Source organism: Pseudochaenichthys georgianus, chromosome 5 (assembly GCF_902827115.2).
Source record: "Pseudochaenichthys georgianus chromosome 5, fPseGeo1.2, whole genome shotgun sequence".
NCBI classification, from domain to species: Eukaryota; Metazoa; Chordata; class Actinopteri; order Perciformes; family Channichthyidae; genus Pseudochaenichthys; species Pseudochaenichthys georgianus.
The window spans coordinates 8074434-8096361 of NC_047507.1; the positions used below are offsets into that span (position 1 = coordinate 8074434).

General features: G+C 43.3%; 2 protein-coding genes across 4 annotated transcripts; one reads left to right on the forward strand and one right to left on the reverse strand.

The window, feature by feature from the left end:
• The first annotated feature begins 309 nt into the window (after window positions 1–309).
• On the forward strand, window positions 310–6401 carry LOC117447046 (ataxin-1-like). 3 transcript variants are annotated; one of them, XM_034083633.2, is made up of 3 exons: window positions 310–774; window positions 2291–3431; window positions 4826–6401. In XM_034083633.2, exons 2-3 carry the CDS (start codon window positions 2427–2429, stop codon window positions 5174–5176), a joined length of 1356 nt encoding a protein of 451 aa, XP_033939524.1. In that variant the 5' UTR covers window positions 310–774; window positions 2291–2426; the 3' UTR covers window positions 5177–6401. The 3 variants fall into 3 exon arrangements, with proteins under 3 accessions (XP_033939524.1, XP_033939526.1, XP_033939525.1); XM_034083635.2 differs by having other exon boundaries at window positions 4829–6401; XM_034083634.2 differs by having other exon boundaries at window positions 310–770.
• A 97-nt stretch (window positions 6402–6498) lies between these two features.
• On the reverse strand, window positions 6499–19518 carry LOC117446837 (bone morphogenetic protein 7-like). The gene is made up of 7 exons (XM_034083297.2): window positions 18964–19518; window positions 13484–13673; window positions 9572–9720; window positions 9104–9310; window positions 8252–8325; window positions 8044–8154; window positions 6499–7953 (listed from the first exon to the last, which is right to left on the reverse strand). Exons 1-7 carry the CDS (start codon window positions 19358–19360, stop codon window positions 7804–7806), a joined length of 1278 nt encoding a protein of 425 aa, XP_033939188.1. The 5' UTR covers window positions 19361–19518; the 3' UTR covers window positions 6499–7803.
• Between the last annotated feature and the right edge of the window lie 2410 nt (window positions 19519–21928).

Sequence of the window (21928 nt, forward strand, 5' to 3'; positions counted from 1 at the left end):
GACCTTTGGACACTTGGCTCAGAAGCAATTACTTGCCATTTCAAAGCATTCTCTCAACTTGGCGTCACGCTCGTTCAGGATAGAACATCATAAGTGTGAGAAGAAGAAGAAGAAACAGGATGCTTAAGCAAGGCAAGATTTCTGTTTTGCAAATGTGTGTCCAAGCTGTAGTCTAAAAGCAACGTTCTCCCGCCCTCACTACGCCGGGCAAAGCGCCAAAAACCATCAGGCAGTCATACGCCTACCGTCAGCTGAGGAGTTGCACAGCAGTCTCATTTCTAATTATACACCAAACAACAGAGAGCGAAGGAGAGAGGGAGAGCGTGTGGAATATGGAGAGTGTGATTACAAATGGAAGAGAGGCTGAGAGTGCTACTCAGCCGCAAACACAGGGTGGACAAGTAAGAGATTCAGAGAGAGAGAGGTGGAAAGTAAGGGAGGGAGAGACATCAAATCTGTCTGAGAAAGGTTAACAGGACCGACTGACTGACTGAGCAGAGTGGGAGTGTAAATGTAAAAAGCGAGTAGGAGGGTAAAGAGAGAGGAAGAGAGAGAAGGCGAAGAGAAAGGGAGGAGAGAGTGTCTGTCTGACAGTCTGTGGAGCTTGTCTGGATGCTTCTGATCGCTCTGTTATCACCTGCCGCCTGGGAGGAGGACGCCAGCCAGACAGGTGTGTGTGCGCGTGTGTGTGTGTGCGGGAGGAGAATCTGTGGACGTGAATTTCTGAAGATGGCTCGCACAGAGGAACAGATGCACAGATGGAAGAACGTGTAAGTAAGTCTTTAACAAATGTTTTCTCTTGATTTATGTAACACGTTCTTGTCTTCAAGTTCAGCGAGTGCGATTTGTGATTCATGCCGACATTTTATTCTGAACTCTAGTTTTTAGGGAACTCTTTGCAGATTTGAACAAAGGATGTTGTGTTTAGTTGTATAGTGCTACATCTCCTTAGATAGACACATCAAGCTGCCACTATTATGCACATCACCTCAGATGAACATTATCACGATGGCAGCAAACACACTAAACACTGCTGTGTATACAAGACATTTCCATAGATTAGTGACCTGCCGTGACCTCATCGCCTTTGGGCCACGATCCGATCTCTGTGAGTAAGCAGCCCGCACCTCCAAGCTTCTTTGAATGAATTTACATCTTCAATGTAGGCATTTAACTATCTTTGTATGTGTCATGCTATAATGCTCGCACAGGAATGCAGTGTCTGAACCCACACACATTACAGAGGAGCAGCTCATATCAGAGTGAAAGCGGTCCATTGAGCGGCGCGAGGCTATATGATGATGGCATAATGCCGCGCATTGAGACGAGCTTTGCATCGAAAGGCTGTAAAAGTCCCGGTCTGCTTTTGACTTCGGTCAGATAATGTGTCTTTGTGAGAAGCTGCTGTGTGTGTGGCCACAGGGTGCTTATATTTAGCGCCCCTTCAGTGAACTGACTCACTGTTGTGCACGCATGGAAGGAGGGTGATGGGGCTTCAGCGGCTCGAGGTGTTGGAGACCACTTCAGCCCCATGAGAAGAAACGCACGCGCCCGCCCGTCACTTAATACACACACTCAGGACAATGTCTTGATTCAATGTTAGCCTTGTGACACAATCAGTTGACTTTACATTAACCTCTTGCTTTGCATTGTTCTAACCTTGTACCGCCATACTGTGCAGCACTTTGTAACCATGGTAACTTGAGGTGGTAACTGTCCATCAAACTAAGACTTCATTGAAGCAATTGGTAGTTGGAAAGTGAGGTAAATCTTGTTGAAAGTGCAATGTATGTTTATTGTTGGCTTGTCAGTTTATTTTGTAATGCAATAATATTCTTGAACACTTAGTGGTGGGTATTAGCTGAGCAGATTGTATAAAAGGGGCATAAGTGACCAGAAAGGGGGGGCATGGTAGAGTGAGAGCACACATAGATGCTAACTACGGACTACAGAGCTTCAGCTACAACCCGATAGCCATTGGAAACCTTGTATCGTACGACCTCTGCAACAAACTTCAAACTAAACCTCATCCAACGACCGGAAAAGCATCGTGTTGTCTCTGCGTAAGATCCCTCTCACCACTCACCTGTGTAAACAATGGCAACCAGACTATAGGACATTGGATTGCCATTACAATAGTTTTGTGAGGATGATACTGGCAGGCAATGAATAGGTGGTGCATTAAGTCATTAGTTAAACTCTCTTTCTTTCTCCTTCAAAATGGATTCCAGATTCCTCTCTTTGCGCGGATATCAAGTGCATTGACATTTGTTTTTCTTCTACTTTCCAGAATCGTGACGACCTTGGACCTGACTATCCACAGCGCTTGCCAAAAGACTGGAGTCTGTGTCACGTGACCACACCACCTCCTCAGCTTCCGCAGGAGGGCATGCAGTGCCGGCGTGAGTGACAGGCAGCGCGGGCCAATGAGCTTCACAACCAACCCAGCTCTGGTCCCGGACAGGGACAGACTCCCGCTCAAAAAGAGGGACCAGAGGCCGAGCCCGCCTCCCCAGCAGCAGCAGTGTGATGCGGCAACATTCAAAGCCCCCTACCCTTACAAGGGCCACAGAGACTTTAAGACGCGGCACACGGGCCCCTTCCAGCCCGTCCCGAGGCGGGTTCCTGCTCTATACCAGCCCTGGACGCACCCCCACCCCCCCACCAGGTCCAAACCTCACAACCTCTCTGCATTCAGGGATCATCACAGCTTGGCAGAGTGGAGAGATGTGAACCCCCTGCACCCTGGGTTGGCCTTTCCTCCCCACTTTCAGCACCACCTGTCTGGCACACCTGCTCTCCACCTGGGCCATCCACCCCCACCCCCCAGATTCAGCCCAGCGTCCCTGTCCAATGAGGGCTTTCAGAGGGTGTGTGGAGGGTACGGCTGGGAGCAGTTAACGACATTAAGGGACAAGGGTTTGACCGCAGAGAGGCACAGCAACGGGAGGAGTAAAGGGCCGTATGTGAGGAGAAAGGACAGGAGAGTGGAGCTTTTCCCGAGGGGTGAAAAAGCAACACTTGAGGACCGGACGCACCAACACGATGTTTCGCACAAATTATCAAAGGCTGTCAAACATCCCTTCTCTGGACAATCGTTTGTACGAGTATCACCGGATAACTCAAACTACATCTCCATGAAGGAGGAGCAGTCACGATCTACTTCCCTCCCCTCCTCTAAGCAGGCCTCTCCTAATCATTTCCCCTGGCTGCTCCCTCACTTTGTGGCCGGCTCGCTCATCGAGCTGAGAGACGGGCGGCTGAGGCGGGTGGAGCACCTGCAGACGGAGGACTTCCTGCTGGGAGCGCTGGCCTGCCCGGACTTACGCCTGAGCAGCTGCACCGTGCAGAGCATCTCCCCCTCAGCCGCCTCCTCCTCCTCCATCTCCATCTCCCGCTTACTCATCCTGCTTCACGACCAGCAGTCCCAGGTGAAGGGAAACCACTCTGTAGTATTCACCATTCACAACAGACACTTCACACGTAGCTGTAATTCGTTTTCTTACGTAATGCATGCACAAAATGTTGCATTCTGGCTGATGGGGGATGCCGTCTTGATATTTAAGCACGACTGAATGAAAGTGGTTACAATATATAGCACACATTATTCCCAATTCTGAGTGAAATAATGTCTTTTTAGTATTTTTAGATGAGGTTCATAGTAATTTACATTGTTTTATAGTAAGCAAATACAACAAAGAATTTACTCTGAAGGCAAAGCTTGATGTACCATATTCCTCTTTGCCATAAATAACCCACAACTAGGTGACAATGAACTTGTGCACTCCCTCAGACACAGTCCGTGTGCCAAAATACACTAGTTCACACAATTTGTGTTAATTTGCAGCTGAAAATAGTCCCCATTAACTCTTTAAAGGTGGGGTATGTAAGTTTGAGAAACCGGCTCGAGATACATTTTTTGTTATATTCCATGGAATGCTCTTAACATCCCGACAGCAATGAATATCTGAAGTGCTTTGACAAAAAATCCATTAACAATGTCATCTGTGGAAGCCGTAGCGCTGTAAAGAGCACGACCAATCATCTGAGCCGGCTAAAGTAACTGGATGGCCTACCTGCCTGTCAGCCTTCCATCTGTGCACAAACTTATCTCGTGCCCTCATTGGTCATGTGCGCGTTCGTGTGTGTTGGAGGAGGGGCTCTGTGAGGAAGTGGCAGATTTTCTCCGGTTGTGTATTTTCAAATTCTAGCGCACTCGAGCCGGTTTCTCAAACTCACCTACCCCACCTTTAAGATATTCATTGCTATCGGGATGTTAAGAGCATTCCATGGAACATAACAAAAAGTGTATCTCGAGCCGGTTTCTCAAACTTACCTACCCCACCTTTAAGTTATTACCAAAATACTGAAGCTATTGACTTTTATTTAGATCGTTTTGCAGTTTATAAAGCTGAAAAACAATCTAAAGGGCGTTGTAGTTCAGCAGAAAGAAAAAAGTTCCAACTAAAAACTGCTCACAACGATGTCTGTAGATTATCTTGATAGTCGTGATTTCTGTAAAGAGACATTGCGGGTTGATATTTTTTAAATGGAGCTTTGATCACCACAGTGCGGATGCCATTTACTTCCATTAGATTTGAACCTAGATTGACCTACAGGTAAAAGCATGTTGTTAGGATGAACTGAGCCTTGAGCCTAACTTAGTGATGTGTATGTTGAAATATGGCCAGTTATATATCAGGGGAGTGAAATTGAATCTATTAAATGATTAGCATGTGTAAAAACTCACTGGTCCAGTAGCGCCCTCTACTGACCACGTGTGTAGCTGCGTTTCTGTCTCATCCTCCTGTGTGTCCTCCTCCAGGAGCTGGTGGATGTCTACGTGGAGTACCCGTTCTTTGTGCGAGGGAGGGGCTGGTCCTCCTGCAACCCCCTGAGGACGGCTCGTCTCTGTGGCCTGCACTGCCGTCAGCTCAGTGTGGGGGACATCTGCCTGGCTCTCACCCCCATCTCAACCCCCCAGCCTCCCCCGTCGTCAGACACCCTGGAGCCAAAGACCTCACCCAGGAAGTCAGAGGGAGGGTGTGAGTCCCTGAAGGCATCACCACAAGGACTGGGGTTAGCAGAGGGACCTAAGAAGAAGGGAGAGACGGTCCGCAGGAGACACTGTTCGGCCCCTGAGCTGAGGGGCCCGGGGACTAACTGCATGAAGTGAGGAGGGGTTGCTGTTTTAAAGACGGGAAGCATGTCGGTCTCTCTAAACTCTGCTTTAATCAGCCTATAGTTACCTTCTTTCTACCTCCTGAATCATATCTGTGCTTGACTGTCGTATTTTTAAATTGTATCTTGGGGTAAAAGGAAGGAAAAGATGAACTCTCAGGGTTTCTGAATGTTCTGTTAAGGTAGTCAGGGATTAAACACCGGATATTTAAGTTGAGTCCAACTCAATTGTACATCTAAGTCACCGGAAGATTCTCCCATGAGAGACTTGAGCTTCATCTTGTTGGCGCAAATTATATTTTTGGGTTTTATTATTGAAAGCCGTTCTGACGAAATCAGCCCACGTTGCTTTTTAAGGAAAATACTCCCTCAGGTGCTTCACCGCTGATCGTATCATTTAAAGTCTATTCTTGTGTAAGACTCCTCTATCATTAATAATGAGGTTTGATTTGAGACATAGGCCCTACTGCTAGAATGACAGAATAGTTTCTCATCAGACCTCGGTTTGAGATTGCACCTGTAGGATTACGTTTTACGCTTCTACCTCTTTTTTCTATTTAAGATATATATTTAAGGTCTTTTTAGCGGTGTGGGCTGTGTTGTAATGTGCTGCTTTGGTAGCGCTCAGCTTCTCAGTGAAAGTCAGTGTGAATGCATTTGTTGCCTGGCTGTTGTTGCACTCTATTATATCTGCTTTGCTTTCGTACTGAAGCTTCATTTTGAATGGCCTGCTCATAGTTGAGGAGATGCTTGTGCCATTCAAAGTACTTCGAAAGCACAATCGCTGAGTGGAGAACGGTATGCTGACGTGTCGGGACCACTGTAGGTTTAAAGTAACAGTACAGAGCCAGGAAGGAGGGGGGGGGGAGGTGTCATATTTTCAGATAATAATATTATATATCACATTTTTCAAAATGATGACTTCATTGAAACAGTTAAAGGTGGGGTAGGTACGTTTCTGAAACCGGCTCGAGATACACTTTTTGTTATATTCCATGGAATGCTCTTAACATCCCGATAGCAATGAATATCTTAAGTGCTTTGACAAAAAATCCATACAAAAATTTCATCTGTAGAAGCCGTAATACTGTAAAAAGTACAACTACCTAAGTTGGCCTACCTGCCTGTCAGCCTTCCATCGGGGCACAAACTTATCTCGTGCCCTCATTGGTCATGTGCGCGTTCGTGTGTGTTGGGGGAGGGGCTCGATAAGGAAGTGGCAGATTTTCTCCGGTTGTGTATTTTCAAATTCGAGCGATCTCGAGCCGGTCTCTCAAACTTACCTACCCCACCTTTAAATGTTAAATGAAGAAGGAATCACAAACTCAAAAAGAAAACCCTACAAATATTTATTGAGATTAAAGTCACACATGTCCTCTAAAAAGATGCAATTCTATACATTTGCAATCAGCTTCGGAAATATAAAATGCATAGTCTGTTGTCAAGTTATTTTTCCTTACAGAACTCAATTCTGACTTCAGAGATTATTAAAAGTTTTTGTCCCATACATTTGTGTTTTTTCTCGTATTTCTCCCCCCCCCCCCCGGCTGCATTGTTATTCTCTCCAATGAACCTAATGCCCAATCAGAGTGAATGACATTCTGCAAATGGAAATGCAGGGTTAGGGTTAGACAGAAACGATTTCCTCACTGTTAATAAATATGTGTAAAGTTTCTGCATATTTTTGTCATATAAATCTACAAACCATGAATTCCTTGCAGTATCCACGGTGCTTCAATGCGACTGTTAACAACATTATTGAGGGCAAATTAGGTTGAACACACACCTGGCTTAACTAATTCCATCTGAAAAACTAAAATGCCAGTTTCCCTCTGCCCACCTGCAGCTGGCCAGACACCAGGAGGCAGCTGCAGAGGTGGTGCACACCCTGGTGTCAACATGAAGACCAATCACCGCATCGTGCTGCACCAGGAAACTAGACCCCGCAGCAGCCTTTCAGTCCAACGCTGTTATCAACAGTCTCTTCTCTGAGCTCCTCCACATCCGCGGCACACGCGCCAGCGTCCAGATGTCGTACACCTGACGCGGTTGAAATGCCCTGCTGAACAATCAAAGCTTTTTTTCTCTCATCAGAGATAAAGTCATCCAGCTGTTCTTTACGGAAAGGTGCAGAGGTTCAACAGGAACATGGAGATGTTAAAGTTCCACAAGCTGTTAAATCAGTTACCTAATGCACGTGTCCACCCAGGCAGTGTTTTATAGTCTAAATGCAAGAAGACCCTTCATTTAAATGCAGATAGGTGTGTTTTTACTTTCTGTTGCTAGCACTGAATGTTTTATTTGAGTCTTTGAAGTAGCTCCACATTGCTCAGTGTCCTTTTAGTGCACTTTTTCTAGTCAATCTCAAAAGGAAAGGAAAACAAACCCCTTTGTTCATCCTTTCCTTGTTACCAACAGTTTGGAACGGTTTGTGGTGGTGGTTCGTGCTGCATGTGAGGCTCAGCTGCTGCTCATAGAAGCAGTTCTCCAGATTAAAGCTCGTGGCAGGAGCTCCCTGATGACCAGCCTGTCAATCATCTCCTCTCTGGCTCGTTCACTTCTGCCTTTCTTCAGCGTCCCTCCAGATTTGTCACGAACTCACAGGGGGGGGGGTCGCAGCGGTCAGTGGCAGCCGCAGGATCTGACCACCATGTTGCGGTACTTCTTGAGGATGACGTTGGAGCTGTCGTCAAAGTAGAGTACTGAGATGCCGTGGAGCTGGGTGGGGGCGCAGCACGGCTTTGGCACCGTGTCCGGGTTGATAAAGTGCACCTGTTGACGGAAGAGGCATACATCAATGCTCACAGGAAGTGGAGGTGGTAGTGAAAGGGCCTGTCGTCATGGCGGCTGTTTGGGACTTACCAGAGTTTGCACGATGGCATGATTGGTGGCGTTCATGTAGGAGTTGAGAGGGAAGGCACATTCTCCCTCGCAGTAAAACGCCGCGTAGCCCTCTGGGGCGATGATCCAGTCCTGGTTGGATTAAAGCATCGAGCAAATGTAAGCCACGTGTCCCTTTTGGACATGACATTGAAATGAAATGAGATCGAACGGAAGATCTGAATCATACCTGCCATCCCAAGTCTCTGAAACTGACATACAGCTCGTGCTTCTTACATCCCTCTTTGGAGAGGCTGAGGGTATCTGAAATGGAAAAGATGGAAGCATGAGTAAACACAAGAAAGTAAACAAACATCAGTAACACTCTCACATTTATAATGCATCAGGGGATCATTATTTTAAATGCTTTGACACGCTGCATCATAAGTTATTATTATGTTAACATCTAAAGAGTACTACAAGTACAAATGTTCAGCTGGACACAGAAGGTATAAAACAAACATTATATATTCAAACCAAGAAAATACTTCTATATCTTCACTCAGCTTGACCAATTGTATTTCATATTGTCTCTGAATAATTTACATATACTGTGTATTTTTTACTTCTAATTCTTTCAGGCGTCTTTCATAATAATCCCAAATGATGCAATATAGATTATCTTTAAATGCAGGCATTACATTTGACTGAATACCAACAATGAAGTGTTGTGAAAAAGCATGCATTATTATAAATGCATCACTTTATACTCCAAACATTGATAACTTGTGATTCTGCATGGACTATGGAGAGTCTTTATTATATCAGAAGGTTTGTACAGGTGAGTAGAGGTAGTCATAATGTATTATAAGCCCCTCAGTTCACTCAGAGTTTATAAATAGTCAAGAGCTTCCACTTATAATTCCTTATGAGTAGCATCTATAGTGTGTTATGACTGCGTCAGTGTGTGTAGTTGCATTATGGATGTATTATAATCCCCTATAAATAATAACGCCCAATAGATCTATTAAAAAAAGTATTAAAGGACACTGCCAGTAAACCAGTCTATGTTGGTGAGATGTGATGGTATGTTTTTGGGCACCTGCTGCAGCCTCCACGACCTTCAGAGCGTCGTGGACCGTCCTCTGGGGTTTGGAGCGGTTGCCTTGGCGCCCCTTGTGTCCGTGCGCGGATCGGACGCTGCGGAATCGCACCTCATTGACTTTGAAGAAGGCGACCATGAAGGGCTGCTTCTCCTGAGACCCGTTCCCCGTCACCAGCCCCGCCAGACGGGGGTTCCTCCTCTGGCCTACAGAGGGAGACAGGGGGACACATCTAGTGAGTCTCAACCAACCAAGGACTGCAACACACACCTAAGCCTCTGCTAAACAATCATGTGTTCCTTTGAATGCACAATCATAACTTAAACTCTGTAAGAACCATCTAAAACATTTACTCAATATGTGATGCTCCTTTTGAATAGAACAGCATGAAATCATTTCTCCAGACAAGGACAGGTTCGTGCTGTCATGGCTCTCTCTCAGTGTGTGAATGTGTGTCAGTGACTGACCGTGGCTGTCCTCCAGCACCAGGTGCAGCCCGAGGTTCTGCTCCGGGTTCACCAGCCACAGGTTGCTGGTGGCGGTCAGGTCGAACAGCAGCCAGCCGTCCTCTGCAGCCCACACCTCGCGCTGGTCCAGCAGCAGGAGCTCCACCTCACTGTGAGAGGACAGGAAGTCATGAGAATAAATACATGTTGAGGCTATAAGCAGTATCCGGATGCAAATATTCATGTTCCTCGGATCAACCATCAACTGAATGTGCCCAGAACCAAGTCAAAGCTCAGAGCGGGCCGTTGCTTCTCTGTCGCGGCTCCCACACTGTGGAACGATCTGCCGCTGCACATCAGACAGGCCGCCACACCGCCTGCTTTTACATCGCTTCTTAAACCCCACCTCTTCTCCTTGGCGTATTAACATCTTTTAGAGCCTTGATTTTATTGCTTTTAAATTGCCTATTGTTTTTACTTGTACTTGTTTTATGGTGTGTGAGCTGAGCTGTGTTTTGTTTATTTGCCTGTTCAGCACTTTGGTCTGGAGGTTTAAAGTGCTATATAAATAAAGCTGTATTGTATCCAAGACTTCCACATTTGCAATATGTATCCACAATCAGTTTAACGAAATTGATATGGTGATGATATACCACTCCTTTTCGAACACTACGTGGGACTGTTTATGTTGCTAATGCTGTTGTTGTTGTTGTTGTTGTAAATGTCATTTTTTTTTTTTGATTTCTCTTACATGACTATGCACTGCAAAAAAAATTGTTTTGTAATTATTTATTTTACTTTTTATTTTTTATTTTTTATCAATCAATACATCAAACCATGATTTGTTAATGATCTCTTGTCTTGGACATTTGTGCAAATGAATTTTCAATCATTGAATGAACGTGGCATGACATGCTTGGGAAAATGGTTTTCTATCATGCATTTTAAATGAATATTAATGTATAGGCCAAAAAATGCAAGCAGAATTATTAAATTATATTAAATACAGCAAATTATTAGGATTTTTCTTTCATGTTTGTTTGTAAAAAAAAGACACATATTTTGGTTTAAATTAAATAATGCCTCGGAGGTTAAAGAGATAATGATTGGCTTGGTGTGTAACCATACACTGGGAAAACTATTGGAATTGTGTTTTAATATACATAACCCCAATTGTACGGCAATGCAGCAGAAAAAGAAAACACTTCAGGGAGCCAAGAGGTTTTATGGCCAAAGAGAGGAATGTTGTTGATAAGCCAAGTCAGACACCAAACCTCCGTCCAACTGAGAAAGTGTTTCATTTGCTGACTGAAGGGAAATAATAAGAGAATAAAAGGTTACATAGAGGATGAATATGGGATGTATATTTTAGTTAGTTATGTTTCTGTTGACCTCCTCAACCCACGGTGTCACCTGTTAACTATACGAAGCATCAGTGCCGTTTATAATAACATACGTACGTTTAAATAACGGCATCTAAGTGTTTTTTTCCCTTATGTCTTTTATGCATATTGAGGAAATCAATGAGTTGCAATGTAAATACATTAAAGATAAATAAATGAGAAAATCAGGATAATAAAAACTAGTTGATTATAAATTGATAATGAATAATAAACCATATAAAAAGGCAATCACTATTGATAGCCAGATGCATTGCAAACAATCAATTTGAACAATAGGATTATTTCAAAATTGGCCCCAAAACGATATCAGAAAATAATATTTAATTTATCCCAGGGGAAATGTGGGCTTTGGGAGAGCTGCTCTGTTGTCAAATGAAAATATATATAAAAACATAAAAGGTAAAGCAAGAAAAAATATTGAGATATTTGTATCGAAATAAGAAGTTATTGAATCCACCCTCATGAACAGCCATCAGGAGAGCATCTTCTTTACACCCCAGATAAAACAGTCCTACAACAGTAATACCTGCCATCTTTAGAGCAGACTCCAGAGACAATAGCTTTGTCTACAGACCGAGTGTCAGACCCTCAGGCCCACGTCTGCCGCCTGCTCGTCTGTGTGTCTGTGAATGACAATGGTGTTGCCCTTAACACCATCATCGGCCCCGCTGTCACCAGAGAAGGACTTTTGAATCTACCGCCTGCTCACGGTCCCCTCTGCTGAGAGTTTATAACATGAGTGGAAGAACTTTGATTTGTAAGCAAGCAGGGGATGTGTGGCGTCTAATTATTCTACAATCTGTTAATGGAGATGGAGGACTGACCACCTGTGGAAGAGAAAGAGAGTCAATTGACGTCTGGAGGGTTGAGAGTGTTATTTGTGGTGGGAGCTGCGTGGTCTCCTGGGGACTGTCCTGCTCTGACTGTGAGAGAGTAAACCTTCTCTGGAAGGGCCGACGTGTTTCTGTAATTGACACTAATGTCTGTGTAAACAGCCTCGGCGCTGACACTAACATCGGCAGAAATAAGCTGTGAGGAAATGTAGACAGACACGGCCAAAGACAGATCTGTTTGCACGTCTAGTCGCAGCCTGACGACCAGCGTCCACAGTGAGCACACAGTAGCATGATGATCAGCTAAACTACTCTTTCTTTGTCACGAACCCAAGAGGATCATCTAGTGTCGCAGGCAAACCAACTGCTATTAAAAAGTAGTTTTATAATAAAAAAAATAGATCCAAAAAGGGTCAGTTCGTCCATGTGATCAAACTAAATACTTATTTAATCAAGCCTAAAAACGATGTCCTCATACAAAAGACTGCTTTGTGAATTATGTTTCAATAGAAATGTATTTTCTTCCTATTTTTGGATTAAGGCTGTGAGTTAAAACAAAACTAGTTGTAGAAGTATTCTTTCACACACACATACGGGTATTGGGCCGAGCGCGACACCGTACTTCTGGTATCCGCCGTTTTACGCGAGGTGCAAGCAGCCGTACACCGTCTAGGTGTTGCTAAGCTTCCTGGACTGAATATCATAGTCTATTGCCTTAATCAATATCTAGTCAACTCTAAAATACCACATATATGCAATGGCATGATAATATTATTGTGACAAGTGGGGTGTTCACCTGGTGTTTCCAGAAATTAGACGTAGATGCAGCCAAAATCGACGAAGGCCACTGTCGTTTTTCCATACATCTGCAGGCAGTCTGTAAAAGCAATCCGACAACCCACACAGCTCTAGTTTACGCTGGTAACGACCTCGAGCACACCCCTCAAGTCCAGAGATGTAATCCGAAGACATGCAGCGATTTCTTCGGTCGTTAATTCAGAAAAAAAACCTAGTGCGCTCTGCCTGGCTACGTTAGCTAGCTGTTTATATTTGCACTTCCAGGATATTTGCACCTCCAGGAAAATGGCGTATTTATATATATGGCGCGTGTTGCATTATGGGTAGCTCGTGACGTCACTGTGTGTGAAAGAATAGCTTTCAGCAACAAAACGAATTGGTTTTGTATTTAACTTTAGTCACACACTTAAGTTGTGTGACATAGTGTTGGTAAAATAAGTCAACATTAACTTTTGGTTTTACACGCGACACAGCCGTCTACTTGGTGAGTGTACTGTTTGTTTAAAACGGGGGTAAATATATTGTCCTCGAAAAGAAAATATCAACCAGCAGCATGTGTTAGGAACGAAATTCCACTGAAGAAACAGAGACAGGTTTGTGAAAAGTCACATTTGTTGCTATGCTACATTTTGGATCTCCATGAGGGGGGGGGCACTTTCCGTGTGGATTCATTGAAATTCCTCGACAAAATTGATGTAGTCGCAAAATACCTTTGTATTTGTAATTTGAGTAAACCGATCCCTGAATGCTAAACTCCACTGAGGAGATCCAACTGATACATCGAACAAAGGGTTAATCCAATCAAGGGCCGTAAAGAAAACCACAGTCTCGCCTCGGGGATCAATAAAAGGTTTATCTTATCTGAAATACGTGCAGTAGCTGTAGGAAAACACCCATACCTGTTTGGAGGCTTCTCCAGGACCTGGTACACACTGACCCTGAAGGTCTCGTTCTCGTAGCGGTCCGGGACAACATTTTTATATATCCTGAACTCTGCTGCTGTGACGGCCTCTCCTTCAGGAATACGGGAAAGATCAAATCTGAACTCTCTTCTGTGCTGCTGGAACAGAAGGTCCTTCTCCTGATCGACTGTAAGGAGGCGAGAGGAGGTGGGAAATCATCACTTGATTGATCAAAACACTTCTGAAGGCTGCACCATTAGAACAAATAACTCCTTTTGACTGATATTGCAATTCAAATGTAATTTATTAGCATTAAATATATATATTCAAATGACCATGGTGTGATTTTAAAGAGGATCTGTACGCAAAAAGGAATTTGTCCGTAGGAGAACCTTTGTAGGCTGGGAACTCTTTGCAATTCAGAATTAAATGTTTACATATTTTCTCATTATCAAATAAATCAGATACAAGTTTGATTAATTGTGCAGCCCTACAATGAAAAATGGCGTCTGACCTTCAGTGGGAAGGTTTGTACATCTAAGGAAATTGCAAACCACTGTGAGTACAATCAGATGGTAAAACCAGTCGGTGGTTGCATATCTGTCAAAACTGTCGCCAAATCAAACGTTGCTCTGATGTGTGTCACTCTGCCCACATCTCGGAAGTGCTGCGTCGAAAAATAGGAAAAAACCTGCTTCCACGAGTAAAGTGATTGATCTAAACATCACTTAAATGTGCCATACGTGCCAATGTGGGGGGAGCAGAAACACACGCATGGCTCAGTTTGGCTCCCGGTTTAAATTGCACACATGTGCTGACCACAAGAAAAGGCCCGTTAAGGCACTGCCCGGAAAACCACAGCTGCCAGTGTGCTTCTACAAACACACTCACATAAAGTATAGAGAGACTTAACTAGCAGGGGCTGTACCACCCACACATCCCTGATCAGTGTGCCGTGGATCACTGGGACCAGAGGTGGAGAGAGACTCGGAACATTTACACAAGGAACGTCCTTAAATATAGTTTTAAGAACATTTCACTGGTATATCTATTCTGCAATAATTCATCTGTAATATTGTTTTACTCTACGCAAATTCAGATTAACAAAACGACATCATATCAACCGATTATTATTATTTTTAGTTTGTTAAGTAATACATAAAATATATATGAATAATTTGAAACAAGCTAATCCCTTACTGGATGCAAGGTTAAAGAGATAAAGAAATCTGTCAATAATAATAGTCCAACATTGAATTATATATTATTCAGAAATGGGACATCGTGAAACATAAGTTGTTTTACTTTTGCAACTTGAAGTATATTTGAAAGATACAAATGTTGTACTTTTGAGTAAAGTGCATGATTTTCTTTACTTGTAATTAAGTGTTTCTCGACTGCTTTTAATTTAGTTGAATATGCGAGTACTGCCACCACTGGCATGTTTCATTGTGATTGTTAAAGTAAAGCAGCAGCAGCTGAAGCCCACCCTGAACCAGCTGAAGCTCTCCAACTCTCAGACTCTCCAAAGTAACCGTGGTCAGAAAGACCCCGAAAGCTTCCTGAAGTTTCCGAGTGTTGTGTTTTTACAGCATGTGTGTGTGTCCTTGGAAGGAGCCGTGGAGGTCTCTGGTGAAGGTGTGCGGAGCGGCGATTAGTCACCTTAAACACATCCTGCCCGCCGGCGTACAGCATGACATCACCCTGACATCAGGCTGCCTTCCCACCGATGATGGCCCACTATTGTTTCAGTGCAAAGACACACAGCACCTCAACACGAGAACCAAGAACGCTTTCCAGCAAATACACACTGACTCAAACAAGTCTTCTCAAAACATTTCTAATGACACAAAAACACACACTTGGTCGTTAAGAGCAGTGCATTCTGAACCCTGCTAGTCATTCGTTTGACCGCAATTAAATGCTGGAAGGGAGCGAGGGCTGTTTTTATGAACGCAATAATTGCTTGTAAGGACTCAGTGTGTTTACGTTAGGGACCATTAGCTGCAGAGATCAGACCTCAGATATGCAAACTTCCCTCTGGGAGGCATTTCAACACTTCACATTACTCCTGACACTGCAGGGCCACACAGCCACGAAGCTATCATTAACCTCTTGCTATTTTATAGTAGAGTTTTGTTTGTTTTTTACAAGTCAGCATGGGTGGTTTGAAGCTGAACAAATAAGAAAAACTATGGCATTTGTGAATAACCGAGACTGATTCTGATTATTTTCAGTCAAGCTCAGACCTGTATTTACTTCTGATTAAAATGACTTACTAATCTTTAACCGAAATGAACTTTTTCTTTCAAATCTTTGAATCTCTGCATGAGTTGATTAGCTTGACAGTATTGCTTGATTATCACCCCCGAAAGAAGGGCTGTTTAACGCGCTTATTTTGCACACATTTTTAAATAATGAGAAAGTTAATGCGATTTTCTGGTTGGCCAAAAGAAATTCTTGGTGTGATCTCCTTATGCGTCCGACAGGTCAGCTTAAGCAGGACAAACACATTTCTTCCCGTTTTCAAAAACACAATGCCCCGTCTGTTCCCCACCCACGCGGTCATGTTAGGAGAGCGTTTTGCACTCTTTCTATTTTAATGAAAGCCATTGACGTGTCTTGTCATTCAGCCTTTTCCCATGCTCTGCAGGTGTGTGGTGGCCAAAGCAGAAAAGAAACCCATCGTGAACACATGTCTCCATGGCAGCGGAAACTTCAACATCGGTAAACAAGACAGAGCAGCTACAGCTGATAAGATTGTGTCAGCCCCTGCATTAAATTCACTGTACTCCTTTATAAACAAAGAGGAACTACACATGTGCAAAGCAAAAGCAGCTGCCTGTGTAATGTTGCATGACAATGAGGAGAAAGCTTCCTGCTGGTGGTGCTGAAGACCGACCTGTGGTTTGGCAATCCAACTGAAGTAAACATGTGCAGCCGTGTACTTGTATATGCTTGTGTGCTATGATGTGATACACCGTGTCTGTGTCGACTACACCCGCTTTTAAATCCTATCCAACAAGGGACAAAAGAGGAGTGAAATGGTTCACACGAACTTTTCCTAATCCTTTTTCTTTAACATAAATAATCTCTTAAAAGGGATAATATGACTTGAGTGCCGCAAGGAGTCTCTATAAAAACAATGTTAAAAGGCAGAGTTTGGTGACGTTGCGAACTAGCGTGGGATCACAAGAGTTGTTGACTTCAACGCCTTCGCAGTCGACTTCTCACATGTTCATCGTCTAGAATTTTGGGCCAGTAGCTAATTTATCTGCAGGGGTATCCTTCTCTCCAAAACAAATGGACCAGCTAATAAGATTATAAAGCTAATTTGTGTTTTCCACAGACAATTTTGCTACGTGCCGAGATGCTATTAACGTTTTCTCAGCTTGTTTCTCGAAATATTCAGACGTTCAGACGGCTTTACCACGGGCCAAATTGTCGGCAAAGGTCTCTAAAACAACAAAGCCAGTGATCAAAACTGGATTAAAGAACTGTGAAGAGTAGTTTCGTGTAAAGATGTGTGTGTCTCCAAAGATGCTGGGCCGATGGGGGCGCTAACGTTGATTAACATATTTTTCTGATGACTTAAGTAGTTAAAAACAACCAAATTCTTAGAAGTGTAACTTAAAAATGTGGCTCAAAACTCGATAAAATATCTATTTATGACAGCTGTTGGTGGCCACCACAACGCATATGGAACGGGGGTAAGTAACAATTACCTTTAGTTAAATGTTGGAAATCTCTAGGTTTGAAATTCAACGTAAACCTTTGGAATAAAAGTAAGAACACAACTAAAAAAACTCTGTAACATAGGTCTAATTATTAAGGGGTTTTGTTTTGAAATGACATGTTATGCCCTTATTAATTAAACTGATTAACCTTTAAAATAATCATCTAAAATGGTATTCAATGCTCTGTCCACCTGCAGGATATACCTGGGTCAGTGGGAGACGGGGCTCTACGGCAGCTCCCCTCACACTGAAGCTGTGGTCTTTGGAAGGGAAATACCATAATCCACTTCGCTCTTGAAGAGATCATCCAGGGACCACCAAGTAAGAGTCACTGCAGCACATTGTGCAAGCCCCAGCTAAATGCTCTGCCAATCATCAGCACAGGAGGCCGGGGTGGACCGAGAGAAAAAATAATACATTGTGTCCTTTCTTTCCTCCTAACGTGACATGATCAAACTCCTCAGATGTGGAACCGCATAAATCTGTTTTGAGTTTTCAGAAACAATGTTTCCAGATCTCATTAGCTTAAGACCCTCATGACCGAGTACATAAAATGTAATGTCGATGTATTGCAGACTCCAAATGTTTTGTATTAACAACACATTGATGGGCTGATCGAGAAGAAAAAATACTTTAAATTGGTCTTTAGTTCAATCTCAATAACCCTAACCCAGACAAAAGGGAAGGTTACAGGTTTCTTGAAACAATCTCAAATGAACTAACTTCATCTCGTCAGGTTGACCTCTAACCCTCCTCCTGAAGGACATAAAGAAGACACGGGTTGATTTTGGATGAAACCACATCCGGATAAGAGCCACAGGCACCGTGCCGTCTACTGCTTCACTAGTGATATCAGAGCTGCCTAGGATCTCCAAGAGAAACAAAGGCAGGATTTGCCTTTTATAAATTCAATAATGTCTGAGTGAGCCCCTGCTCTCACCTGTGACCCATGTGATTTGTGCCGCCCAAAACCAACACGCAGACGCATAACTGCAGGAATGCACTGCACACACACATGCCCCTGCACTATCAGAGGTTACCCCAGCAACATGTGTTTGGATGCAGTTTGTATCTTGATCTTATAGTCAACTTGTGTCTCTTTCCCTAGGGGTTTAGAAATGCCCGTTCAATTCCTAGTCATGCGAAACAAAGCCATGCTAAAGCCTCTCCCCCAGAGCTTTGAAGGGATTCTGGGGAAATCGGATACAGGCATGTTGTCATAACATTTACAGCTCGGAATGCATAATGCCTGATTTCAAGTGAGGAAAGTGACCTAAAAGCCACAATGTCATGGGTAACACACACTCTTAACTAACGCACTGCGTCGTAGTGGCTTTGTAAGACTTGGTAATGGAAAGCATTTTAATCCTTGAATCTTAAGTTTATACAACGAGAAAAACAGAGAAAACGAAATCCCTTTTCTTTGGTTGGATGCCATGTATTATTTCCTTATTTCATCACTATTTATAAGCCTTATGTCTCAGTGTACTCCTGTACTGTCTTGTTGGCTACATTTTTTGGAGCTGTGTGCCTCATTTTTGCTCAAGTTAAATTTCCATTTGGGATAAACAAGTATACTGCATCTCATCTCATCTTGATTTGGATATTTTACAAATAATTCATAATTGTTTATTTTGATTAATTATCATCAAAGTTAAGTCACTCTTACACGATCCATATATACTAAAACAACTTGTGAGTTCAAATAGTAATAATGTGTTATAAAGGTATATCATTTACCCAGATTGACAAAACTCATCACCGTGTCTGCGTCATCCAGGAAGCGGCTGTCCTGCGGGGTCATCATGGGGGAGCCCTGGGTGGGTAAAGCGGGCTTGTAGTAAGAGTATCCGGGCGGCTGTGCATCTGTGGAGATGGTGTTGTACAGGTCCAGCATGAACATCGGGGCAGCGGTGTGTTTGGTGTTGACGTGCGGCCGCGGCCGGTGAGGCAGCCCCAGGATGGAGAGGATCTCCCGCTGCATCTCCCTGCGCTCCTGGCTCCGTAGCCGCCGCTGGATGAAACTGGAGTGCACCTCGTTGTCCACGGAAAAGTTGGAGAAGGCGACCTGCGTGGCCAACACGCAGTAACTCCACGACAGGAGGGTTGTTACCGTCGCCAGGACGCGTGTCTCCATTTTACACAAATTTTACGCACGACTACGGTCGAAAGAAAATACTGGAGATGCGCAAGCTACATAAGTAGTTTCTCTGCTAATAATAGGAATACAAAAACAATACCTTTATCAACTCAGAGTATCATTGCTTCATCACCTTCTGGTCTTGGTGCGATATGGTAATGCACTCCTCTTGATGGCAACTTGGGAATGGATTTTCATTGAGGCGCTGTGTCAGGGGAGGGGCAGGAGGGGTTTAAAATGGGATAAACCTCTGGCAAGATTTGGAGAGTATGTGTGTGTGTGGGGGGGGGGGGGTGGTCCTTGTCCTATCATGAAGTGCACTTCTCTGTCTTGGTAATAAGGTAGGGGTGTGGACCTTTCAAAATCCAAGTGTCTCATCACTGCATCCTTTGTTGGGACATGACTGTTGGCCAATGATGAAAGTGGACTTTTTTCTCTGGTATTCTTTTTTTACAAGCAGCAGCTCTGTTCTGGAAATCAACATCAAAACACCTTTGCATTTGTGTCCAAATTCTGTTTTGCTTTTAAATCTTGAGGTTTTAATTTATTGCACTGTGACTCAATACTGTGCACATTCCAACACTAAGTAAAAAAATGCCTAATGATGACTCTAAAGGTAAAGAGGGGAAATCCCCTAATCCCTTTTTCCACGCAGACACCTTTGAACTCAAACAATAAAGTCGGGCCCACCCTCATTGTGGAGGGGTTTGAGTGATCAGCAGTACAGACACACGAAGGGACATGCCAATAGCCCCCATGAATTACTACAATGTGTAAAGCACTCCACTGTGACTTTAATAGAGCGTTAATGGGGGTGGGGGTAAACAATGAATGACAAAGCAACAATCCTGAAGTCAAGATAATACGTGGGTTTTACTCTGTTGGAAAAAGATGACTCGATCTGCACATACACCTCGAGGAAGTTAATGTGTCATAACCACAAACTGAAATTACCTTTTACAAATGTGCATGTTTTTGTATATAGTAAACCATTGAATAACCCATAAATGGACTAACATCCCACAACCAGATTTCCATTTGCACCATGCATATACACTAGTCACTTGAGATGTTGTGTTTTCTCTGGAAAAGGTCACTTAAACTCATCCCTGCAACCTCCTGAAGTCCCCCTTCACTACAAACATTTGACAACATATACCTAGTAACTACCTAAGAAATAAAACTATGTTATGCTCAAGGACTCTTCTGCAGCGTTAATGCATTTCAACAGGTCCTATAGTTTACTTCACGGTCTACATCATCTTGCCACTCGGTAGATCTGAAGGAGCTTTTACACCGTCACAGACTCACAGCAGCACTGCACAACTCTCAACCTTAGGAATGTACTGAATCTCATAATTACATTTCTGCACCATATTCTACTAATTTGCCTAATGTTTACTGACTGAGTCCAATAAGAATCAATCATTACATCTCCCATTGGAGCTTCAACCATAATGTGAGTCACACTGTTTGGCTGCCCACAGCGGATGAATAAGAAGTAGTGAAGTACTGAAAACTGCCTATTTTAGGCTATATTTTGATCCACCAGATTAATCTAAAAGTTATTCAGAAAATCTGACAAGCAGTCAGTGCCTCTGCATCAGGTACAGCAAATGTGTTGTCTCTGTGTCCACTTAACATCAATTCAGACATCATGACACAATTCCATCAGATTAATGATAAAAACCTAGAGGACATTATACAACTTCTGAAGTCCTCCTCCTGCTGCCTTGATATTATTCCAACAGGATTTTTCAAAGATGTTTTGCCTTGCATGGCCTCAGATCTACTTCATATAGTAAACAAATCTCTTCACTCAGGTATTTTTCCACAGGCCCTGAAAACTGCAGTCATTAAACCGCTCTTAAAAAAGAATAATCTAGATGCTTCAGTAATGAACAATTACAGGCCCATATCAAACCTCCCATTTCTAGGTAAAATCATTGTTGAGTAATTTCTTGCATTTAAATAACTGTTTCGATGTGTTCCAGTCAGGCTTTCGTCCAAACCACAGCACTGAGACTGCTCTTGTAAAGGTCTTTAACGACATCCACTTAAACACAGACAGTGGCAGAACTTCAGTGTTAGTATTACTAGATCTCAGTGCTGCGTTTGACACTGTTGACCACAGCATATTACTAGACCGACTGGAAAACTGGGTGGGACTTTCGGAAACAGTTCTAAATTGGTTTGAATCCTACTTAAAGGACAGAAACAACTTTGTTTCTATTGGTAAATACACATCTGAGTTGACAAATATGACATGTGGGGTTCCTCAAGGCTCCATCTTGGGGCCTCTTCTCTTTAACATCTACATGCTACCACTGGCTCAGATAATGAAAAACAACAAAATACAAAATAAGTTACCATAGCTATGCAGATGACACACACATTTACGTAACAATTTCACCAGGAGACGATGCTCCAATTCAAACACTGAGTAAGTGCATTGAACAAATCAATGACTGGATGTGTCAGAACTTTCTCCAATTAAACAAAGATAAAACTGAGGTAATGGTTTTTGGAGCCAAGTCAGAACGTATAAAAGTTAGCGCTGAGCTT